Source organism: Atractosteus spatula, chromosome 8 (assembly GCF_055471065.1).
Source record: "Atractosteus spatula isolate fAtrSpa1 chromosome 8, fAtrSpa1.hap1, whole genome shotgun sequence".
NCBI classification, from domain to species: domain Eukaryota; kingdom Metazoa; phylum Chordata; class Actinopteri; order Semionotiformes; family Lepisosteidae; genus Atractosteus; species Atractosteus spatula.
Window position 1 is genome coordinate 44910402 of NC_142713.1, and position 24018 is coordinate 44934419.

The 24018-nt window shown below is 36.7% G+C and overlaps 1 protein-coding gene across 1 annotated transcript in view; it reads right to left on the minus strand.

The window, feature by feature from the left end:
- Window positions 1-3455: 3455 nt before the first annotated feature.
- Window positions 3456-24018, minus strand: part of LOC148829666 (zinc finger protein 800-like) — a 49311-nt gene continuing 28748 nt past the window's right edge. Inside the window, exons 2-7 of the mRNA XM_088922640.1 lie at window positions 23915-24011; window positions 22298-22412; window positions 9359-9454; window positions 9128-9271; window positions 6127-7807; window positions 3456-3578 (exon numbers count right to left, since the gene is read on the minus strand). Coding sequence (XP_088778766.1) covers window positions 3575-3578; window positions 6127-7807; window positions 9128-9271; window positions 9359-9454; window positions 22298-22412; window positions 23915-23968 — 2094 coding nt within the window. The 5' untranslated portion in view covers window positions 23969-24011 and the 3' untranslated portion in view covers window positions 3456-3574. The remainder of the gene's footprint in view (window positions 3579-6126; window positions 7808-9127; window positions 9272-9358; window positions 9455-22297; window positions 22413-23914; window positions 24012-24018) is intronic.

Genomic DNA, 24018 nt, shown 5'->3' on the forward strand with positions numbered 1-24018 from the left:
CACATAGACAGGGGAAGAAGCTTGGGGTCAGAGCGCAGGGTCAGCCATTTATACAGCACCCCTGGAGCAACTGGGGTAAAGGGCCTTGCTCAGGGACCAAAGGAGTAGGTTTCTTCTGCCAGCCGCAGGATTTGAACCGGCAACCTTCCAACCACAGATGCAGATCCTTAGCCACAGAGCCACCACACCCCACGCCCCCTATTGCCCGTGTACAATCTTCAAAGGATTCATAGAAGCCAACCAATTTAATATTAAATATATTTTATTTAGGTTCTAGATCCACAAATTCTACAAAAGGACTTTGATTGTTTTTTTTCCAAAAATTTACATTCTGGTGGGCAATTTTAAATGATTTCAAATGTAACATGCAGTTGTCATTTCAGTGGCTATGGATGCTTGCTTTTCCTGAAAGGACATAGGAAAGTATCCTTGACATGGCCATCTGTTCATTGATCAAGGAAGCATTACAGGAAAAAAAAACAAAAGCCTTTATTACAGCGTATCTAGTGATGTGTACAGATTGGAACTCTGTTGTGTTCATTCTTTTTCTTTCTTTCTACTGTATATTTTTCTAAGTAGCTGTGTAATTAGATTCCATCTGTGTTAGAGGTCTAGAGGGCAGATTAATACCTTTTTGGAACACAAATTTAATCTTTCGATGACCCACACAAGCAAGAAAATGTGTTTAATATTAAATTGAATATATGAACACTTTAAGACCGTGGCATTTAATGTTTCGTGTTTGCTATTGAAATGTCCAGTTTTTTTTTCCATTCAGTCTAAAATTTAATAAAACACAACAGAATAAACTGGATTTTCAAAAACTCTGGACTAATACTGCAAATGTTACAGCAAATGCAGTCAGTTCAAATAACAAAGGTAATATAATGAACTGTTTATTATTAAAAATATTCCTGTCCGTACTTTATATAAGTATACATTGTAGAAATTATATAAAACAAGATATGAAATAATTAATTTGTTTTGCTATTTTTCTTCTTTTGCAATCCCAATTTCTCAGACAGGTTATTAAATCCCGTAACAAAATACATTCATTGACAGTATCGCAACATTTTACAAATTCTTAATTAAGCACAAAATTATGAACTTTCAGAAAGTACTGGATAGTTGCCATGTTGTTAAAAAACCCTGCTCTCAACAAGGGGAAGAGCAATTTTGCAAATTGTGATGTGATTGTTGCTGTATCAGCGTGGTACGTAGGCTGCATATTTGACACAAACTAATTTTATTAAAATAGAAAATATGAAAACCCGTCTCAAGCTTTCTGAAACCAACTAAGTCAATTACAGATGAAAAATGTACATAATATTTAATTATTCGATTTTGAATTCCTAATTTTTCAGTGCACACATCAAATTTCCATTGTCATCTGGCGCACCACCTGGGGGAACCACTGAGAACCACTGACCTATTGTATAAAAATAAATACAAACAGATTGAATTATCTTGTCAAAACCAATAGTCTTCTGCAGCTTCAGGTAGATATTTTTCCTTACCCTGCTCATGCACTTAAAGTTGAATAGTTGACAGCTGGTTGAATCAGTGACATATTGTGTGGTGGTATGAACACACCATTAAGTATTAGCGCATTAATGTTGGGGCATTACGGTTCTTAATCTACTTCATGTGCAACAGCACTGTCTCAAGAAAGTTTCCTAATATTAGATTTTGCTTTTCATTGTGTTTTTTTCATTTCTGGAACAAAATAATCCATGAATTACCTATGCTGATGGCTTTTGGAGCCTTGAAAAATGACATAAGAGAATTTTTACATTCATTTCCTCAATTCAACAATGAAGTGAATGCAAAATGACATATAGCACCGCAATTTATAATGGGGACCACCTGTGTACATCTAAGGGATACAATAAGTTTGGTTAATTTACAAAAGTGTGATTCATATTTTTCACTATAACTCAGTAAAATACAAGCCCAAGAACCTCCAGGAAGGAAGGACATTTGGGATTCCAATAAACAGTTCTTGGTCGTCATTTGCTTATGGTTTCCTGCAAAACCATAAATCGAGTCATCCCAATATCTGTGCAAAAATGTATTTAAACATAATCTTTAATTGATTTTGCACATATTTTAATCATCTCTGATAACAAACATTGCTATCATTACTAAGGAATTATTCATAATAAATATAAATACAAAATTAAATTATTCTGGCCTCTGTAGATGTCACTTTTGAAGTATTTGTTTTAATACAATTAAGTATTAGTTTAAACCAATCTCTTTACAGTGTTCAACAGAAAGTGTGTTTCTTCAGACTGTTCTCAAAACAGGTAAAACTAGAAAAATCTCAATTAAGTTATCTTAAAGCTTTTTTACGAAGTTGTTAATCTGCATCGTCCTGATGACTCATAAATTTCCTAAACTCATACGTTTTATAAGTTTATAGATCCTTGTAAAATGTATGCAGGTTTTCAGATGGATATAAAACTCAAGGAAGAGGTACAGTCTTTGTAAGGTCTTAATTAAAAAAAAGTCAATTTTGAAATGCCTCACAGGTGGTCTCAGATCTCGCCAAGAAAAAGGGAGAAAAGGGGACAGGAAATGGGAGATCAGAAAAAATAAATCCACTCGCTAATGGTAAAAAAAATCCAATCACCTATCAAATCCAAATCAAATCAGGAATGGAGGAGACTCACGGAACAAATCTGGGGTGAAGACTAAATGTCACAAAAAAGAAACAGAAATCCCTTCTCCTGGAGGTTTGGATTATTTGTCTTTTGGCAGTTTGTGTCAGGTGAGCTACAGATATCAAAATAATACTACAGACTTAAACGCTTTAGAGGTAACAATAATTAAATAATAATTGATAAAAGATGTACATTTGATACAGGTGTGATAGTTGAAAGTATTTTATTACCCCTACACTACATGCAAACAAACATCTACTGAATATAATGTAAAACACGTTCTAGTCTAAAACCATTTTAACTACTTGTCTTAAAATGATAACCAAGAGCATGTACTTTTGAATATTTAAAACACTGGACAGAAACATCTATTATATTTAATTTGTCGTCTTACTGTGGTTAACTATTGATAGGATCAGTATTAACTGTTGCTGACCAGTTTTTAAGACTAGTTTTAATAATAATGAAATTCTAAAGCAAGAAATGGTGACCGAACCAGATATTGTGTTTCACAAAATATGTTAGACATAGGAAAAACTAACCAGAAATATACAATTTAGTTGGTGTTGTATGCTCTTTAAAAGGAAAACAGACCTAGAGGCAGAATCAATCAAGAGTCTCTCTCAGAAGATTTACATACATAGGCATATATAGACATTTTGGCAGCTGTCATGTTTTTTAGGCAACCTACTTTTACATTGAGCACTGAAAACCTGTGCCTGACAAGTACATAGAACCATTTATAAAGACATTATGCAGCATCCCATGGGTAAAGAGATGGGGGTTCATCGATTTCTACTTACTTTTTATTCTTAATATTTTTGGGCAAGAAAATCAGGAAAAATACATCTTTGGGGAATGAATCAAAAGGAAACAGGCACAATTCCACAGGCTTGTAAAAATAATTTTCACCTACAAAAGGTAAAGTTAAAAATTAATTGTATTCACTAAATAAAAGTGCAGACCTAATAGAAACATTTTGCAAACTACTTTTTTATTGCATAGGGCAGCATTTCTACAGATTTCTGGTGTATACACAAATTACATGGCCTGCTTCCTGAAATGTTTAGAAAGATAAGATCTTTGAGGAAACGCGAGCTTTCCTCAATTAAATATTTGACAAAATGCCAAATCAATTTGTTTAACAAGGAAATTTTTAATTAAATTGGTGCATAACATTGAAGGGTATTATTTATTTTGGCTAATTTTATGCAACTTTAAATTTTTATTGACAACTGACAATGACTTTAAAGTACAATTAAATTAATTATTATTTTCTGTTTCTGTCTTCTTAAATAGACAAAGTAATATGTTTATACATTACTTTTCAATTCTGCAGATTTTCTTATACTGATTATAATATATTTATACTTCAAGCCAAGAGGTATGAAAATGAAATATATGTATGAAAAAAAATGAAATACATTGTAGAACTAGCTATATACATGCTACAAAGGGCCATTTTACTGTTGCAAAAAATGTGATCTATAAAAAAACAATATCCACAAGCAAAATGTTTCTTTAAGAATCAAAAGTGCTGAACAAAAGCAGATCTGAGAGCCAAACGTAGAAAATTACACAGTAGTTTTGCTTCAGCTTGATTCAATTTGCTCCCTACAGACACTTCAATTTACTCCAGAGAGGCAAAGAGGACTGTCACTGTGGAGCAACACAAAACATTATTAAAATGTGTAAATATGTCTGCTTTCCCCTTGCAACAAATCTGTAAGTAAATCACCTTTCAGAAGTTAAACATTGCTGTGGCTGAAACAAGAATGTGAGCATACCATAAGTCCATTATCTATTATCTATTATATATGGATGGCATATATACTGTATATACAGAGCCTATAGTACGTCTACATACCCCTTCCAGAGTAACATTTTGAGGCCTAACAGCCTGTAATCAACATTAAATTAGATATTTCACTTTAATTTTACCTAGAAAAATGGGTTACATAAGTGTATAGCCCCTTAGTAACAGCAATTATAAATTAGCCCTGGTGTAACCCATTGCTATCCAAATTGCAAAACAAGCAAATTAAACTCCACCTATGTTTAATTGTACTGACTGTGATGATTTCAGAATAAAATCAGATATTCCTGTAGGTCCTCTCTGCTGGGTAGTGCATCCCAAAGTAAAGAGTCAACAGGGGCAACAAGGAGCTATCGAAAGACATTGGTACATTGTTGTGGAAAGACAGGAGGAGATGTATGTAAAAAGATTTCAAAGGCCTTAACTATTTCTTGCAGGATGGTCAAGACAATTATTAAAAAGTGGAAGGTGTATCGCACCACCAAGACCCTGTCTAGATCAGGCCTTTCCAATATAAACTGAGTGACAAAGCAAGAAGGAGACGTATTATAGAGGCTACCAAGAGGCTAACTGCAACTTTGAAAGAGCTACAGGCTATCATGGCCAGAACTGGTCAAAACTGGTGATAACAATATTCCAGGTACTTAACAGATGTGCCTGTATGGTAGGAGGACATAAATGCAAAGTATTATGTTTGGCGCAAGCCCAACACAGCACATCACCTAAAGAACACCATCCCAGCTGTGAAGAATGGCAATGGCAGCTTCATGTTACTGGGATGTTTCTCACCTGCAGGGACGGGGACACTTATCAGGAGAGAAGGGGAAATTAATGCAGAACAGAAAAAGAAAAGTCCTCAAGGAAAACCTGCAGCCTTCTGCGATAAAGATGAAACTGGGACAGAAGTTCACTTTTCAGTATGATAATAAGCCAAAGCAACAAACAACACAGCCAAAGCAACACTGGAGTTACTAAAGAACAAAAAGGTAAACGTCCTCGAGTGACTCAGTCAGAGCTTTAACCTCAATCCAACTGAAAATCTCTGAAAGGACTTGAAGGTTCAAGTCCATCAACGGTCCTCTTGCAATCTGAGCTTGAACAATTCTGAAAGAGGAATGGGCAAACACTAGGTGTGCTAAACTGGTGCAGACATGTCCAAAAAGAATTATGGCTCCAACTGAAGCACAAAAGGGCTTCAGAAACTAATTCAGGGGTGTGTACGCTTATCCAACCCATTTTTCTACCTTTTCATTTGTAATTACATCAAAAGTTATTAAATTAAAGTTATAAAAGTAATCAATGCAAAAGTATGAGCAACTGCTTTTCACTTGAAGGTTGCTGTTACAATGTGTAAATACTGATTTAATGTGTTCTGATTTCAGACTGTTAGGCCACAAAATGTTACTTTAGAGAGGGAGTGCAGACTTTCTATAGGCACTAAATGTGTGACGGCACACTGTCAGACATAAACCCACTACATGTGTGTTTCTATGTATATATAACTCCATGATAAATTGATTGTTATGAAAAAGAGTAAAAAATACTGTTGTCATACTCAACTTTTCTCCACATGGTGTTTTCAAACTTTGGACTGTGTATTAATGTATGCATGTGATTTGTGATTGACAGTGCCTATACACTCACCAGATTAGAGCCTTTGATCGTGTGCTGCGACCTTTGGTTTTGCTTTCTTCAGGTGAGCTGGATGCACTTGTTTTATGCGTTTTCTTATGGTGTTCAAGGTAAGTCTTTTTAGCAAAGGCTCTTCCGCACTTATTACACGTGTGAAGAGAAAAGTTTTTTGTGAATTTAACCTCAGTTCCAACTTCAGCTGATTCATGTTTCCTGCTGGATGGAGACCCTGAAATCCCATCATGCTTTGAATTGGCATGCTTATTTTCCTCTCTTTGGGGACCCCTTCTTACCACAGTGTTGAGTACCACTTCGATGGGCTTCTTTACTGCTCGGCTCTCCAGGTTGGCTGTGATCTTCGCCAAATACCTAGAGGATTTTTTATGCACAACTGTAATGTGTCGGATAACATCTCTCTTGCGACGTGTCTCATAGGGACACAGTGGGCACCTATAGAATTTGATGTAGATTTCATTCCCATCTGTGTGCAGGTCAATGTGTTTTGTCAAGTTCTGTTTGGATGTAAACTGGCGCTTGCAAAGCTTGCAGTAGAGCTGCTTGAAATCAAAGCCCACAGAGAGTTTGGGCCTTCTTCCCTTCTGTCCTGTTGTTGTTGTGGTAGGGCTAGATGACTTGGGACTATCACTCTCCTGCTTGATCTTACTCTTCGGAACTGTTGGCGTGCTTTTCTTCTCTATTGCTTGTCCTCCGCCCTTTGTTTCACTTTGAGGAGACTGACTTACAGGTGTGGATTCATTGTGGTGTTCCACTGTATCAGAGGGTTCAGTTTTCACTTTTATTTCTGCGCTACTGGGAGCAGGTGCTGACCCATTCTCCAGCTTGGTCATCTTATGGACTATTCTCATATGTCTCTTCAACATGATTTGCGATGTGTACTTCCTTTTACACAGAAGACACTTGCAGGCTGTGAGGTTGTATTCAGCCTTTGATGATGACTTTGGCCTTCTTCCTGGAGTTCCTGTCATTTTCTGAGGACAGGGACTGGTCTTGAGGGACAGCAGCTGACCAGGTTTTGTGGCAATATCAGGAGTAATGGAATCTCTCCTTAGTCCTCTGTGGACCTCGTCAAAATGTCTCCGAACGTTCGCTTTGGTTGCAAACGATTTTTGGCAAACAGGGCAGTTCCTAGCTGATGGCATCAGTGCACTCCTTGGACGTCCTTTTGTGATAGAAGTCGCCCTCTTGGTCTCTGTGGACTTTTTCAACTCCTCCATCTTCTTCTTGTGCACCTTCTTCACGTGGCGTCGAACACTGCGCCTGGAATTAAAGTCCTTCCCACAGAGGCAGCAAGCAACATGAAGCCCGAGCATTTCACCATTTAAACTCTCCTCGTGAGGGAGATCAGGCTCCACTGTTTCCCCTTCAGGTGCCACTTTAACAACATCCTTATTAAGGTCTTCTACAGGAAGCGGCTCCACAGCCTCTCCACTTGGAAGGTCATCAGCTACTTGTTGCTCAGGAACTGGGACTTCCACATTCACAGGAAGACTACTGTACTTCTCAGTTGTCTGGTTCTGGTCTTCTTCTTTTGAGACATACTGGTACACTGCATTTTGATTAGTTTCTATAGGCTCCAGTCTTATAGTGTATTCTTGCTTATCCTGTCTGGGATATATGGCTTCCAAAAGATCTTTTATGGCTTGGCTTTGTTTGTCGTTTGAGGCCACAGAGTCTGGAAGGATATAAATAACAATGTTAGCCTTGCGTAACACCAAAATGAAATGTAAAATGAAGTGTGTTTTACATTCTAACATCTTGGTCTAGATAATTCTATACGGCATGAAAGGATTCCCTGCTGATTAAACCTGCTGAGGGTTTCCACCTACAGTATAGCGAGGATGTCTTAATTTACAACAGACATTACATAATAAAAGGTCAGCTTTGAACAACTCTTAGATCGACATGTTGCAAAATCAGCAGGTTGAAAGTGGCAACTAAAACATTTTCTAGTCTTGGGTAATTATTCCAGCCCTTGATAAAGATAAAGCGTTGATTAAAGTTATTATTGATTGCTGCACACATGCTAGGAGAGTTGACGGTAAGGTGTCAAGTTAACACACACCTGCTGTTGCCTGTCTGGGCTCAAACTCAGCTCAACAGCATGCAGCAGCTGCACAGACACAGCAGAAACTCACATGCTCTCTCTCTGAAGATGGAGACAAGCTGAGCTAGTGTGATCACAAATTTAAATCCCCCATCTAGTCTTTCAAATGTGATAATGGAGTGCATAAGGTTGATATACTACTGCATGAATCCTTAGTGTACACCCCCTGCAGTTTGCTTTAGAAAGATAAAACTAGAATAGTTACAACAACCAGACCCTTGAACTGCTCTATACAAAGGGTCTTTTCTTCTCCTCAATAAGAGTTTTAGGTACCACCACACAAACACTGCCGAAGAGAACTTTCAACAAAAAGTGGTTGATAAAAGAATGTCTCAAATTGGCTTCCACTTTCCAAATCAGTCCAGAAGCAGTTTAGATGGGATTTCTGCAAATTTGGGTTTAGAATGCCTATTACGTTAACACTGATGATCTAATAACAGGTTATTTATGATTGTACATTAAATAGAAACAAAAAAAAATGCATTATGTATAGGGTGTGTGATGGTGCTCTTTAAGTAATAATTCTTAAAAGAGTACAAGCGCTGTATGAACACATCATAACTTGTGTGTCTCTGATACTGCTGTTCAGTCTTCTCTGTTTATACCATTTAGAGCATAAAAACAAAGTCTCTAAACAAGAGGAATCCATTCAGCTTATTTAGCTTATTAAATGGAATGTGATGTACACAAATTAAAAAGACACACAGCCTTGCTGGTTTGATTCTGGAACAGTATCTATGATTCAGTCCCTTATGGTTTAAAGTGGTAAGCACAGATTTAAATTAAAATACACATTAAGAAATTGCTATTGTGTATGATCAGATGTTCCATAATCACAATTCCATAACAGGCCCTTCCAGAACTTGGTCCAGCCATAAATCAACTCACCATCCCCCAGAGAGAGACTGGGAAAGCAGTAGAACTCTTTGTGTGTGATCAGGTTGGGCAGGCCTCGGAAGAGACTTCGACACAGTTTGCATTCAAAGATAGTGTCCACTTCCTTCAGTAATATGTGCTTGAGCTGGGCAGTTCCTTAAAACAAACATGTTGCATTACTGAATACTGTAACAAACAGCATTGCAAAAACTTACAGTATTAATAGTAACGCAATCTGAATACCTGATCGAAAACACTCAATGATCTGCTGAATGCCGGACTTTGATGTCTGAAGTTGTTGTTGCAATAAAGGAGGATCCCCTGGCTCCACAACATAAGCTGAAAATAAATGAAAAGGATATAATAACAGGATAGCCACTTTACATTATCACCATATAATCAAATTCACTGGCAAGCAAACAAGGAACAAGCATACTGTGTTATGATTTTGTTGCAGAAACCATCCTATTTTAGTCTGTCTGTTCCTAACCAGGATGTCAATGCTCAGAGATCTTTTCTCAATAACAGAAGTCAATCATCTATGCTAAAAATGACCAGATGTTCAATGAAAAAGTATTACACTTCTTACATGGATACTTAAGGGATAAGTGCACAAAGGACAAAGAAGAGCACATTCATTAGTAAAAAAAAAACAGTAAAACAAGATTAACATTTTTATATCTCATTTTATTTCAGCACCCTGTTCGAAAAACATACAGCTGTAGTAAAATATGGTTCTTTGTCATTCAACAATTTGTTTCCAGTCTTGAAAAGAAAGCAACAAATACAAATTTATCTTTATTTAGCTCTTGTGAAAAATCTATTTATGATGATAGGGCTCTCTACACGGTGTATGCGTAAAGTAAATACAAGTTGCATACAGACCTAAACAAACTCCTATTACTAGGCAATAGACTTCACAGTCCAACAAGTTTGGGAAGCTGTAATTCATTAGTGTCAATAAAACTGACAGGTTAACGGATTAACAAATTTAGGCAATTACTGCTGACAGTCTGCCCACCTCCCATAAAGGTCAGCTGCCAGAATTATTGCATCTCATTACACAAAATGTTATCCAAGACTGAGTTAATATGCAGTCCTGGGTAATTTCCCTTTATTTATACACAATGCATTTATGAATAACATCGCCATGCTACTAGTCCATAATAAAAATGTGTTCGGCATAAATCAAGTAATTATTTTAAACAGCATGAAGTTCCACGATGACCACCTAGATATCTTTCATGCTTCATTTTGCAAGGTGTACATAATGTGAATTTAATGAAGAGAACAGCTAGACACTACAGTGTTCACTTGTATCACTTGACGTGTTACACTTTTCTTTAACTGTTTAAAACTCAATACTGAAACACAGAACCAAATCTATATTAAGACACTTTACAATAACTGCAGTTTATTTAAAACATATATTTTATCCATTAAAAAGATAAAAAATGAAAATCAGATATATTGCCCAAAGGAGTACATTTCAAAAAACAGGTTCGGGGTTTTGTTGAAGTCCCAGTCAGAGCACAGAAATGTACCAGGTTGTGGCAGGTTATGGCAACGAAACTTTGAGGATAAACTGGCTACGCACAATGTAAATGATCAGAACTGAAAAAAAATGTTTACCATTTGAGCTGAATACTCATAAAGAATACTTTATTTAAAACATGACTGCTGTGTCCTAAATTCTGCCCTGATAGTCTGGGTCTGTGAGTCTGCCTACAGAGTAGCTTGTTAATATTTACAGGCAGGAAAAAAAATCTTAATCTTTAACAGTGATCCACAAGGGATATGTACTATAAATTCTAAACTCATTCTCATTCCTGCACAAACTAAGTAAGGAACACGCAAACCCATAAAGGTCAAAATCAGTTTCCTGTATTACATTTAAAGTGAACGAATATTTTATAATGGTTTGCCAATCTGGGATGAAAAGTTAAATACAGGCAAAAGGGAGAAGCCTACAATGAGCAGTTAATTGATGGCAGTTACATCATGGCTTGAGCTAGCTTTCTCCTCAGGGAATAAACAGAACATTCTGCATGACTGAAAGAAATTAAAAGCCCCAAGAAACACTTCATTGCTGACTGAAGTGATACATAGTGATCATAAGCTCCTCAGATAAAGAAAAACAGTTCAGCACAACAATAATCTGAAGTGCACAGTCAAGTACACAACACAATTTCTTAAAGAGCAAAAAAGAAGATCAGTGCTGTACTGGCCATGTCTGTCACCTCTCCTGAAGTGTGTTGAAAGGTGAAGCTATCAAGAAGCAAAAAATTCCCCAAAATTCAATGTTGTCTGCAATACAACTCACTATAATAAAACTTGAGTTATTCATGTAACCAAATACAGAAACAGAGACTGTTTGAATAGATTTGTCCATGTATGACAGCCATATCTGAAATAATCCTTTTTACAGTAGTTGTAGTTTTTATAAATCTGTTAATTTAAAAAACATTAAGGATTAGTATTCAAACTAATATTGAACATTCCTTATTTTACTTTAAGCTGTAGTTCATACAAGGCGAAGAATACTGTACATCCATTTTACATTAAATACTGTTTATGTTTCACATTTGTTAAACTGTATTTCCAGATATTTTAAATATACATTACTTATCTTTGATATCCAAGTCATGGTGAATCAAAGAACGGAAATCTAAGGACAGCGAGCATAAAAGCTGCAGAGAAACTGAGAAACACATTTCTAGATTCTTTGCTACTTTCACCCTCCGGTTATACATAAAGGAAACCTCAGTCTTATCTCCATGGGGAACGGGATGATTATGTTGCTGCAGCAGGATGTTTTTATTTGACCTCTTCCACATTTATTTTTTATGCTTCTCATAAAACAAACAAAAATAAACACCTGTCTCTAAATGCACGCATCTCCCTTATCTGCTCATGTGTTAATGTTCCAATATCCACCCTTCAAATGATAAATTACACAATGATGATCATGTCTATCTCTGAAGATTTCAGCACGTTTTCATTTGAAATGATCAGCAACTCATTTTAAGTGGTAGGACAGTCCCTGCATACAATAAATATCATACTATAGGAGGTTCTGTGAAAGCAAAATACAACTAAAATAAAGGCTATTATGATGTAGAGCTAATTGTGTAGAGTCTATTTTATGTAAACCTCCTTTAACTCACTGAAAAAATACAGCTAAGAACACTGCTTAGCATGCTTATTTACTTAAAGTATTTCCAGAGAAGAATTGACAGGTATTCTCTTCCACTTTGCTATAACTGCTTTGGGTGTGATGAAACTTTACATGTGTTACATTCCTGAAAACAGCAATAGACTTTTGTATAAAGCATTTTCTCTCATTGGCAAGGGAATATCAATAGCTTTGAAACTTTTTATGTATAAAAATAATTTAACAAAAAAATTAAACAAAATTAATTCAACAAAAAAGACAAGAATAAATAACAATTCTAGCACCTACATTTTTCATTTGTTTTGACGAACTAAATTTCCATTGGAAAGAGAAACTTGCTTTTCTTCATGTTTTTAACACGTCAAAACAAAAAGTTGACTGTTGAGATAACCTTCCTGTTATGCCCTGAAAGTGTACTCAAATGCAATTCTTTCTGTAAAATCTCTTTTTCATAACAATAATTGTTTAGACTTATATAGTGCTTTTCTGGACACTCCACTCAAAATGCTTTACAGGTAATGGGGACTCCCCTCCACCACCACCAATGTGCAGCATCCAGCTGGATGATGTGACGGCAGCCATAGTGTGCCAGTACACTCATCAAACACCAGCTATCACTGTGGGGGAGAGCAGAGTAATGAAGCCAATTCATAGATGGGGATTATTAGGAGGCCATGATTGGTAAAGGCCAATGGGAAATTTGGCCAGGATGCCAGGGTAACACCCCTACTCTTTTCGAGAAACACCCTGGGATTTTTAATCACCACAGAGTGTCAGGACTTCAGTTTTACATCTCAGCTAAAGTACAGTGCCTTTTTTACAGTACAGTGACCCCATCACTATACTGGGGCATTAGGAGCAACACAGACCATGGGGTGAGCGCCCCCTACTGGCCCCACTAACACCTCTTCCAGCAGCAATCGTAGTTTTTTCCAGGAGGTCTCCCATCCAGGTACTGACCAGGCTCACACCTGTTTAGTTTCAGCTTTGATATTGAAGCACCCCACTGTTATTTTGAACAGAAAAATATATAAAATTGATGTGTCAATGTGTAATTTGAATCCTTAACCTTCTTTTGCAATTTCTAAGGTAATTTTACCTACAATAGCATTTAGGATTACTCTTGAAATAAAAAGGGAAACCAGTCTAATCTACAATATACCTTAATTAGCACATTGACAAACTCTGCACAAGTTTCACATGCCCCCAAGGAAAAACACAGAAAAGTATTTCTACTTGGTTTGGTTATGAAACTAGAGGGTATTTTATTACATTTCAAGCATGTAAAATATATTTTTTTAATAGGAAGAGCAGCGTCCAAGTTTCTAATTTAAACATAATTGATTTCCACTTCCTGAAGAACACTCTGAAAATGTTATTGGGTGTCTGGAGAGGGATATACATTATAAATATATATGACAGAACAAGCACAAGAATCTTGATCTGAAACAAGTAATTAGAAAGCAAAGAAAATAGGATGTAAATACAAATTCTCTAGTCACTGGCAGTACGTCATGCAGACTTCTACAAAAAGAAAACTTTAAGAATTTATCAACATATAAATGTAATGAATGTTCTGTAATAGAAACAGAAATAAGCCATAAATGCAGGTTATTTTCTATCAGAAATAGTCAGTATCTTTCTTATTGTCATATATTTTTTCCCCTATTTAAAATATCATACTGCAACAATGCAGCATGAGTCTGAAAAAATGTGACCTGTTTGATTTCCTCTCCATCTTGCTATGATATTATTACAATCACAAAATGGCAAGAAAATAACAGAGGACTTCTTCAGACAACACTGGTTTTATTTTTTCTCCTGTTTTATATGAGTAACTAAAGCAAAAATTGTAAGAAGCTGACCAGAACCAGAAAAGTAATGATTTATAAACGAGAAATAAGATACTACAGCCCATTTCATTCAGAATTAATTCACACATGAAAGGATTCTTTGTATGTCAACATCATTTCAGACAATTCAAGAGACTTTCTGTTTTTTACGACTAACACATCCATCAAAATGAACTTGTGACCTTCATCTTGATGTCTGACACTATATGACAGGCAAATGATAATATTCTTCTCTTCAAAAGACAAAGGTCTCCTGAGGATTTTGTGTGGGCTGCTGTAGTGTTGCTTAGTGTAATTTTTTTAAACGTAATGTACATACAATTCAGAACTAAAAACCAAAAATACTAAATACTTCATATTATGTTTTTTAAAATATTCTGTTACATAGTAGCAAGTGCAGCAACATCTTATTTTACATTTATATTTTTGGAATCCTCAAATTGAAGATCTGTATAAACTCAATCATTTAAGCACAATTTAGAAAACAAATGATTGCTTCAAAGATAGCAGTCTTTCAGGATATAACAAGACTATTGAATAAATCACTCTAGATTGATTTCTTTGCAATCTTCCCAGAAACACTTCAGAACAGAAACACTTCCACCCAGACAAGAGACCTAAAACTGGAACATATGGTACCTAGAATGGCACTTCAATCATTTTTACACACTGTACTGTATATATTTGTAGAAAAAATGTTTTTACAACCTTTACAATTGTATTACATGCTTCACAAACTTTGATTCATGTACAAAAATACAATACCAGATTGTGGCAATTACAGTAGTATTTTCAAAAAATGTTCAGTGTTGCATTCTGTCTTTACAGCAATTTTATTTAAATAGATTTTTGGCCTGCTTCATGATTATCACTTATAAAAGGGTAAGAGATACTTTTGCCCTAAATTGCCACCAATTAGTGGTTCTTAATAGCTCTGTCTTTTTAAACATACAGTGGTGTGAAAAAGTGTTTGCCCCCTTCCTGATTTCTTTTTTTTTTTGCATGTTTGTCACACTGAAATGTTTCAGATCATCAAACAAATTGAAATATTAGACAAAGATAACACAAGTAAACACAAAATGCAGTTTTTAAATGAAGGTTTTTATTATTAAGGGAAAAAAAATCCAAACCTACATGGCCCTGTGTGAAAAAGTGATTGCCCCCCCTGTTAAAACATAAATCAACTGTGGTTTATCACATCTTTGGAAAGCTGAGTTCAATTTCTCTAGCCACACCCAGGCCGGATTACTGCCACACCTGTTCTCAATCAAGAAATCACTTAAATAGGACCTGCCTGACAAAGTGAAGTAGACCAAAAGATCCTCAAAAGCTAGACATCATGCTGCGATCCAAAGAAATTCAGGAATGAATGAGAAACAGAGTAATTGAGATGTATCAGTCTGGAAAAGGTTATAAAGCCATTTCTAAAGCTTTGGGACTCCAGCGAACCACAGTGAGAGCCATTATCCACAAGTGGCGAAAACATGGAACAGTGGTGAACCTTCCCAGGAGTGGCCGGCCGACCAAAATTACCCCAAGAGCGCAGCGACGACTCATACAACAGGTCACAAAAAACCCCACAACAACATCCAAAGAACTGCAGGCTTCACTTGTCTCAGTTAAGGTTAGTGTTCATGACTCCACCATAAGAAAGAGACTGGGCAAAAATGGCCTGCATGGCAGAGTTCCAAGACGAAAACCACTGCTGAGCAAAAAGAACATAAAGGCTTGTCTCAGTTTTGCCAGAAAACATCTTGATGATCCCCAATACTTTTGGGAAAATACTCTGTGGACTGACGAGACAAAAGTTGAACTTTTTGGAAGGTGTGTGTCCCATTACATCTGGCATAAAAGTAACACAGCATTTCAGAAAAGGAACATCACACCAACAGTAAAATATGGTGGTGGTAGTGTGATGGTCTGGGGCTGTTTTGCTGCTTCAGGACCTGGAAGACTTGCTGTGGTAAATGGAACAATGAATTCTGCTGTATACCAAAAAATCCTGAAGGAGAATGTCTGGCCATCTGTTCGTGACCTCAAGCTGAAGCGCACTTGGGTTCTAAAGCAGGACAATGATCCAAAACACACCAGCAAGTCCACCTCTGAATGGCTTAAGAAAAACAAAATGAAGACTTTGGAGTGGCCTAGTCAAAGTCCTGACCTGAATCCGATTGAGATGTTGTGGCATGACCTCAAAAAAGCGGTTAAGGCTCGAAAACCCTCCAATGTGGCTGAATTACAACAATTCTGCAAAGATGAGTGGGCCAAAATTCCTCCACAGCGCTGTAAAAACTCATTGCCAGTTATCGCAAACGCTTGATTGCAGTTGTTGCTGCTAAGGGTGGCCCAACCAGTAATTAGGTTTAGGGGGCAATCACTTTTTCACACAGGGCCATGTAGGTTTGGTTTTTTTTTTCCCTTAATAATTAAAACCTTCATTATAAACTGCATTTTGTGTTTACTTGTGTTATCTTTGTCTAATATTTCAATTTGTTTGATGATCTGAAACATTTCAGTGTGACAAACATGCAAAAAAATAAGAAATCAGGAAGGGGGCAAACACTTTTCCATACCACTGTACACTGAAGAAATGCAAGACTGCCAACAAGAGTAGCATTTATAGTGGCTTCAATTTAAAGTCAGGCTTATAGATCCCATGCTTTCATTCTCTGGTAACCAAAGAAACAACAAGAAAAAAAAGCTTCTAAGATAATTTATGCTTTTGTAAGTCAATTAAACTCTTTAAATTAAAAGAAGCCGAACAGAATTCAATATATGTATATGTATATATTTTAGTATTTAGTAGTACAGAAACAAAGTTTGTGTAAATTGCAATATTGTTTCCAATTATCATACTTAAATGTTACGTCTAAAAATAAGTGAAAACTATTGAGATCTGCTACAAACTAGGGGAACAGAAATATTTAAGCAATTCGGCCCTATTCTGGAGTTGAATGTAATGCTTACGAGTCTTAAACTATGCTGACAAATGTATTAAGCTTATCATAAGTGTAATAGTTCTTTCTGTCATGCAATCTTGAATCATTCCATTTGATATATACCAGCACCATCCATAAATGTAGTTTTAATGTAGTGGGTACATATATCAACTATATATCACACTTCCTCCTGCTGCCCTGTAGGTGTCACTTTTAGCCTTGGTTTTCCATGCTGGTGGGCATCACAGCCATGTCAGCTAAGTTGTTCTACATAACCTTGGTACAAATCCAACAGTGAAGAGGGGACATCTATGGTATAATCACCTTGGATAAATATTTTAAACATCCACAGTACCTCTCAAATACAGCGGAGATTCACCTCTCCTATAAAGTAAATCCTTGTCTTAAGCTGTAAATAAATTACATTTCATCAGAATAAGCACAGTGCACGTTTCAGCCATGCTGTGGGAAGTATAAAAAGCCAAAGATAGCGTGTATAATGTGATCTGAATACTGGTTAGAAAAGAAACTTACATTTTCTGAAGGCTTGTTTAATAAAGCTGTACATTACTCTTCCACGTGCTCAGAACTGTCTGTGGTTTTTCAACTGACTGCTTAAAGAGATAAGTGTAGTCACACTGAATTAGCCTGATCTTCCCTCTCTAATGCCTTTTATCGCATAACAGCACAAATATGTGTAGACCTCATTCTAGCACCTTTTTGGTTTCAGTTAAAGGCCAGGGAAGAGGCTGATTCTGATCATCTTTAGCACAGGAGGAATGAAATGAAGGCATGACACACCAAGGTCAGAAGTGAAGCTGGGGTTAGTACAGTACATGTATAACAAATATTTAAGGATGGCGGAAGACTGAGAACAATGCAAAATCATTTAAAAGAACGTAGGCAGAAATCACAAGAAGGGCAGGAGAAGACTTGAAAATAGTGAGCAATACAAGGTGTGTAAAGAAAGCTATTAAGCAGGAAAACCCCTAGTCCTCCATATGCAAAGTAATCATTGGTGTTTATAAAGCTGAATTTTCTCCATGAAAGCTCTGATGGCATCATGATGCAATGACGTTTGCGTTATTGATCTCTCGAAACAGCACGATCTAACAACAAAACCTTAATAAACAAGGGATAACTAGAATATTTGAGACTAGCAGGGGGCTAGCAGTGAAAACAAGACCGCTGTACTGTGCCGTAATGAAGTTAGCTTTTAATGTCTAATGTTTAATGTTTAATGTCTTTTATGGTGTAAAGTCACCTCTTTGTTAAAAATAATTTTCTTTTGTCTTTTGAAGGCACAGGTATATGGAGCGTACTGTTTCTTTGGTGATGAATAATACAACTATTAAAATATTTAAATCAGCTCAATTTTTAACATCTGGATTAACTTTTATTCTGATGGGTGCTAACGAAAGATAAAGAGCTAGAAAATGTTGTTTCTGGTGAATTTGACATTACTTTTTCTCATGGCTTGACATTACCCTTGGAAGCACCTTTCTCGCCATGGGTTAGGAAACACTTGCTTGTAGACAGCGTTGACATATTTCTTGAACAAAATGGACTCACGTACTGTTCACAATTTCCACAGAAGAGGACAAATTAAAGACCACAGCAAACAAGATTCAAGGTACAGCCATACTCATAAATAGAAGCTTGATGTGGTCTTAGGTGTTCAATCACGCATACAAAAAATACTTCATACCTTGGCAGCAGGCACACATTTAACATTTAATTTTAATTACATGCTCCAATATTTGTTTTCAGGGAAAACAACAAATATTGAATGGAGTATTCAGGTTGCCTATTCCAGCAACATATCCAATTTTCAGAAGGCCTGCTTTCTGCTGATGGCCGTGATCATGCTTACTGTCACAATCTTGCAGAATTATTATTTTTTCTTAGTTTCAGTACATCTGAAATCTTGTTCCAGTCCTATGACTCTACATGTTTCTCCTGACGTGAGTAGTAGCAGTGTGAGGATGCAGTCTTTCCCCCAGGCTTTTCTTAAACAAATCTCTCCATAGAACTCTGTCTGTGCAAAACATGCCTAATGAGGGAAGGCATGTCTTCATTGTTCACCCTCTGGCAAAGGTCTGCTGCTCTTCCAGGCAGCAAAGTGTGACCTGACAGCCACGCTGTTATAACCAGCTTAGTGCTTTTTTAACTCTTTCGACCCTTGCTCTAGATGAAAGACATTTTCCCTGAAAACAACAGTCTCACGCCTTAGAAAAACAACCGCTGCCGGAATGGACTGGTAAAGAGGACAGGACCATTCAAAATTCACAAATAATAAACCTGCAAAAATGCAAACTCTGACCCTGAAGGTTATTCTCAAAAGCATAATGGTGGCATGACTCAGGAATTCAGAACATTTTATAAGCTGGTTTAATTAATACAATATCAAAGTTCCTGGTTCAGAACTTTAGTTTTGTAGTTTTCAGGATACATCTGATATTCCCTAGATAACAGGTTCATTGATAGAAAGCATCTATCGATGAAAAGGATGTTACACGTGTTGAATCGCACAAAAGGCATCATAAAGGAGTGCACTTTAGCAATCACAAGTAATACAATTACTAAAGCCAAAGTAAATGGAATTGTATGTTAGCATATGTCACCAAAGCACAATCAATTTCACTGATTGCTAAAGCCTGCAGTTCTACAGAAAACAAAGATGCTATTTGATTCCTGGGCAGAAATCAGCACACTCAATACTAAAATGAAGGTTATCCAAATCACCTACCATTAGTGAGGTCTGCTATTCTAAATTTAGTGGTAGAAGAATGAGAAAGCACTTGATATAGTTTTGACAAAAATCAATTTGTGCTACATGAAAGGATTTTAATTATAATTTAAATGAAAATGACCTTTGTTTCAGAGTTTAAACCATTTCATGCATGTAGTCTCTGTGGCTACAAATTTTAAAAAGTGTATTATATATTTCTGTAAACAGTTGCTTACATTTTTTTACATGCAGACTGCAAAATATTTTGGTCACTAGGAAAGCTCCATGTCACCACAGCCTAACAGCATTTATTCACTTTATGGCGTTTGCTAGGAGAAAGTGCTTAAAGAAAGATTTGTTCAGTTCAGCTTATCGCTCTTACATTTTATTATTCAAGGTGCTCACTTTGATGACACTATTGCAAATGGGTTTTCGCAAATCTAAACTTCTATGTGCTCAGCATGATAACTTCTGGCTTCCTGAGCAATGGCTTCACCTTTCACATTCTTTGTCACTTCAGACCATTTTAGATTCATTTTAGTAAGAAATGGTCATTGGATGACATTTAGAAGAAAATGTAAAATAGTTTGGACCATACTACAGTATTGCTCTGTTCTAACAGAGGTTATGCTACTTCCCACAAGCAGACACACTTCCACTTCTTTTTAAGCAATTCTGCACACTTTCAGACCGAGAGAATGGTTTGAGGCCACCACTTCAACAAAACTTTCAAATCAGATAAGTTAGGGCGTGAATGGAGCCTGAACTCAACAGAAAAAGAGCAAGAAAATGCTTCCACTTTAAGCCATAAAATACTCTGAACAGAAAGACTTCAAAATATTGCACTGAGGAGTTCTGTCGCAGGACACAAATAGTGGGTGCCAGAGGTATTCAGGCAGCTATTAGCATTAAGCTTGCACAAGGCCACTGCTAGTCTGCCTAGAATAATTTACTTCCCCTCAGGGGTCGTGCTGGGAAGTGGGGTTAAAGGCAGAGAAGACATTTTACAAATCAATGAGCAACTATCAAGCAAATTAGAGCAGACAAGGCAGATTTGATTTGTAACAGGAATGTTTGTATTCTGAAAACATTCTGTACCTCTTGAGGCTGCAGAGTTAACTCATTTTATTACTCTTAAAACCTTTCCTGCATCATTTAATAATATTGAGTGCTATTCTATAACTAATGTGCAGAACTAATCCAGCACAATAACTCTTCACACTTTTCTGAATGCCAGTTTGGAAGCAATTTCAGCATCTGGGTATTGAAAATGACTACTGACCTAAAAAAATATATTCTGAATTACTCAACCTTACATTCCATGCTTCATTACTGTATATATGGCCAAAAAGATACTGAAAGAAATTGTCTCAAACTTATTAATAAGATTTCTGAGTTAAAACAACTTTACTTCCAGATACTACAATAACAAAACTGACCCAACATTTTAAAATGTAAGTGCTGACACTTGGGACTGTACAGGGAAGACAACATTAGAACACTGACAAATGAATGGAAGCCATTTAGCCCATCTTGTCCATTTTATAGTTAGTAGTTAATTGATCCAAGGACCTCAGTGAGCTGTTTGTTGAAAGAAGCCAGGGTAATGGCTTCAATAACATGGCTGGGAGTCCTGTTCCAAACTCCCACAAATGCTCAACATTACGATCACAGCATAAATACCATTTTAGCTTCGCAATGGTACCTAATAACATCAAGCATGGAACCACCTCTCACCTTTTTACACTCCTCTCCACTTATAATCTACAGAACATGGTAAACTTGAATATATATTTTTAATGGACATGTGAAATTGAATACAAATTAACTTTATTTAAAAGCAGTGCCATCAATTTATTAATCAATTATTAAAATACTAAACTCATGGTAAACACTTTATGCTGCAGTATTTCATGTTTTTTGTCATTTTGAGGGTGTAGCAAAATCCCTTCACATGTATTATTTCACTTATATTTGCTGTGTTTCGATTTCTGCACGACTGACTACATCTTGGGTGGCATGCCATCCCATCACAGGGCACACACACATTCAGAAATGTTGAGGTGCTACTTAACCTGGAGGGCGCCTCTGGAATGTAGGAGAAAACCCCAAAGAAAACTCACACGGACATTGGGAGAACGTGAGAGAGGGTGACAATACTGAACCCAGAACCCAGGTGGTAACCGCCACGTCACCATACTGCCCCCAAAGGTTCTACAGCCAAAGAGAAATAAAATGTGTTCCAAAACATAACTTTTGGTTCACTATCATTTATCACAGTAAATGAATACAGCAAAACTGTGCTACCAGAAGAGTATGATTTTAGACATGATGGGTGGTGCATATACAATTTGGCAGCTTGCTGTGTAAAAAAAAAAGTGTTGCCTCTTCTAATACAAAAAGCCCTATTTAAAGCTCCATCTTCACAGTGCATTCTGCCAGCTGGCCTCCTGCTAGGGTAAAGAGACATGGGGGCTGGTGTACCTGGCTCGCAGCAGCCATGGTGGTGATGCTCTGTCTGGCAGCACTTGTCCTTCACAGGGGTTCTCTGAATTCGTGGTTTGCTTTCCTCTGTGTCCCAATCAGTTTTACTGGGGTGCTGACGTGAAGGAGACAAAAATGACATGGTGGAATGAATGGGATCAAACCGTTTGTCTTTAAAATAAAAAAAATCGACACCGAGCTTGGGCTTACTGTGTAATAATACAGTTCAGAGAAATTACATTGAGGAAGCAACACCCCTGAAATTAGAAAGCAACAGATCATAAGGTGCTACGGAGGAGGAAGACACGATTGCAGCATATAAATAAATCAATACATCTTGTACACCATGAGACAGAGCTAGCAGGTTTATAGGGATAATAATACAATATCTCAAAATAACTAATGTTGCACAAACAATAAGCATAATGATATCTACATACATAACACCTAATTATTCTTCCTTCAGATTGTTAGTGATTAATTAGCTAGCACAGTTGCTCCCAAATCCCTCCTGAAAAATGTTTGGATTCAGCTGTCACTTGTAGTCTGACATATGGCTTAACTTGTCATAATACTGCATTGTGATAAGACAGCTTAGAGAAGCACCAAAAACATTACTGTCTTTAGTTTGAGTCAATAAATATGATCTACTTCAGATTATACAGAAACCTGCACCCTAAAAACAGTACAACACTTCTGACATACAAAATTAACTTAAGTTTCCTTCCAGAGGAAACTTCACAAGCTAAGCAGCCCTTATGGATAGTGTTATCTACTTTATTTCCATGAATGCACACCTGATAAATGAGACTGGTAACTTCGCTCACTCAGGTTTCTTCTCTATTCAGCGTGACCTTGGAAACCCTCCATCACAAACTAAATTTGTCCTCCAGCCTACACTCCATCTTGGAGTAAATGGTAAATAAATCCCAAAGAACTGTAGGGAAAAGCCAAGAGAAATATGGACTGGACTGATTTTAAATTTACAACATTTTAAATCCTGAAAATGCACCATTATCAGCAGAACTTGTCCATGGAACTGTTTACAGTTCTACAAGATGAAGCAGAGCAACATATTTGATATATTGTTAATAAAAATGAATATGGCCTAATAATAATTACCAAACTTAACTGATTTTTTCTACAGCCTCCTACTTTAAAATCCAAAATTGTGAAATCAGCTCTTGTACCGACACGGGAAAAAAGAACTGTGTACACTTCCCTCCTGTATGCACACAGTTAGGCCATTCATCATGTTATACGACACAAGCTCAGTAGTGCATTACGGTAGACTGAGCATTGATTGGCGAGTACTGGTGACAACACTGCACCCAGCAAATCACAAGGGTTGCTAGTGAACGTCACAGCCCAGACTCAAACGGGCCTTGTCTATTTCATCAATTTCCCTTCAAAGTCTTATCTATCTATTGTTTATTTGTTGAGGCCTTGGTTAATCTGAACCGAGAAAGACAGCAGCACTTACAGAATTTGTTATTATACAGAATTTATTAATATTATGAGATTGTGCTTATTTTATAAAAATTGATGCAGCAATCAGATTAAAATATTCCTCCTTTATTCTTAGCAAATACAGTTTTTCCGTGCAATAAGTGGTACCTGGTTTCGTAAAAAGTGTGACGTTTTCCTAAGAGCAGAATTGGATTTGTCCATATTTCTCACAGCAGGACTGCAAGAGCTCACGTCACAGATGCACCTGAAAA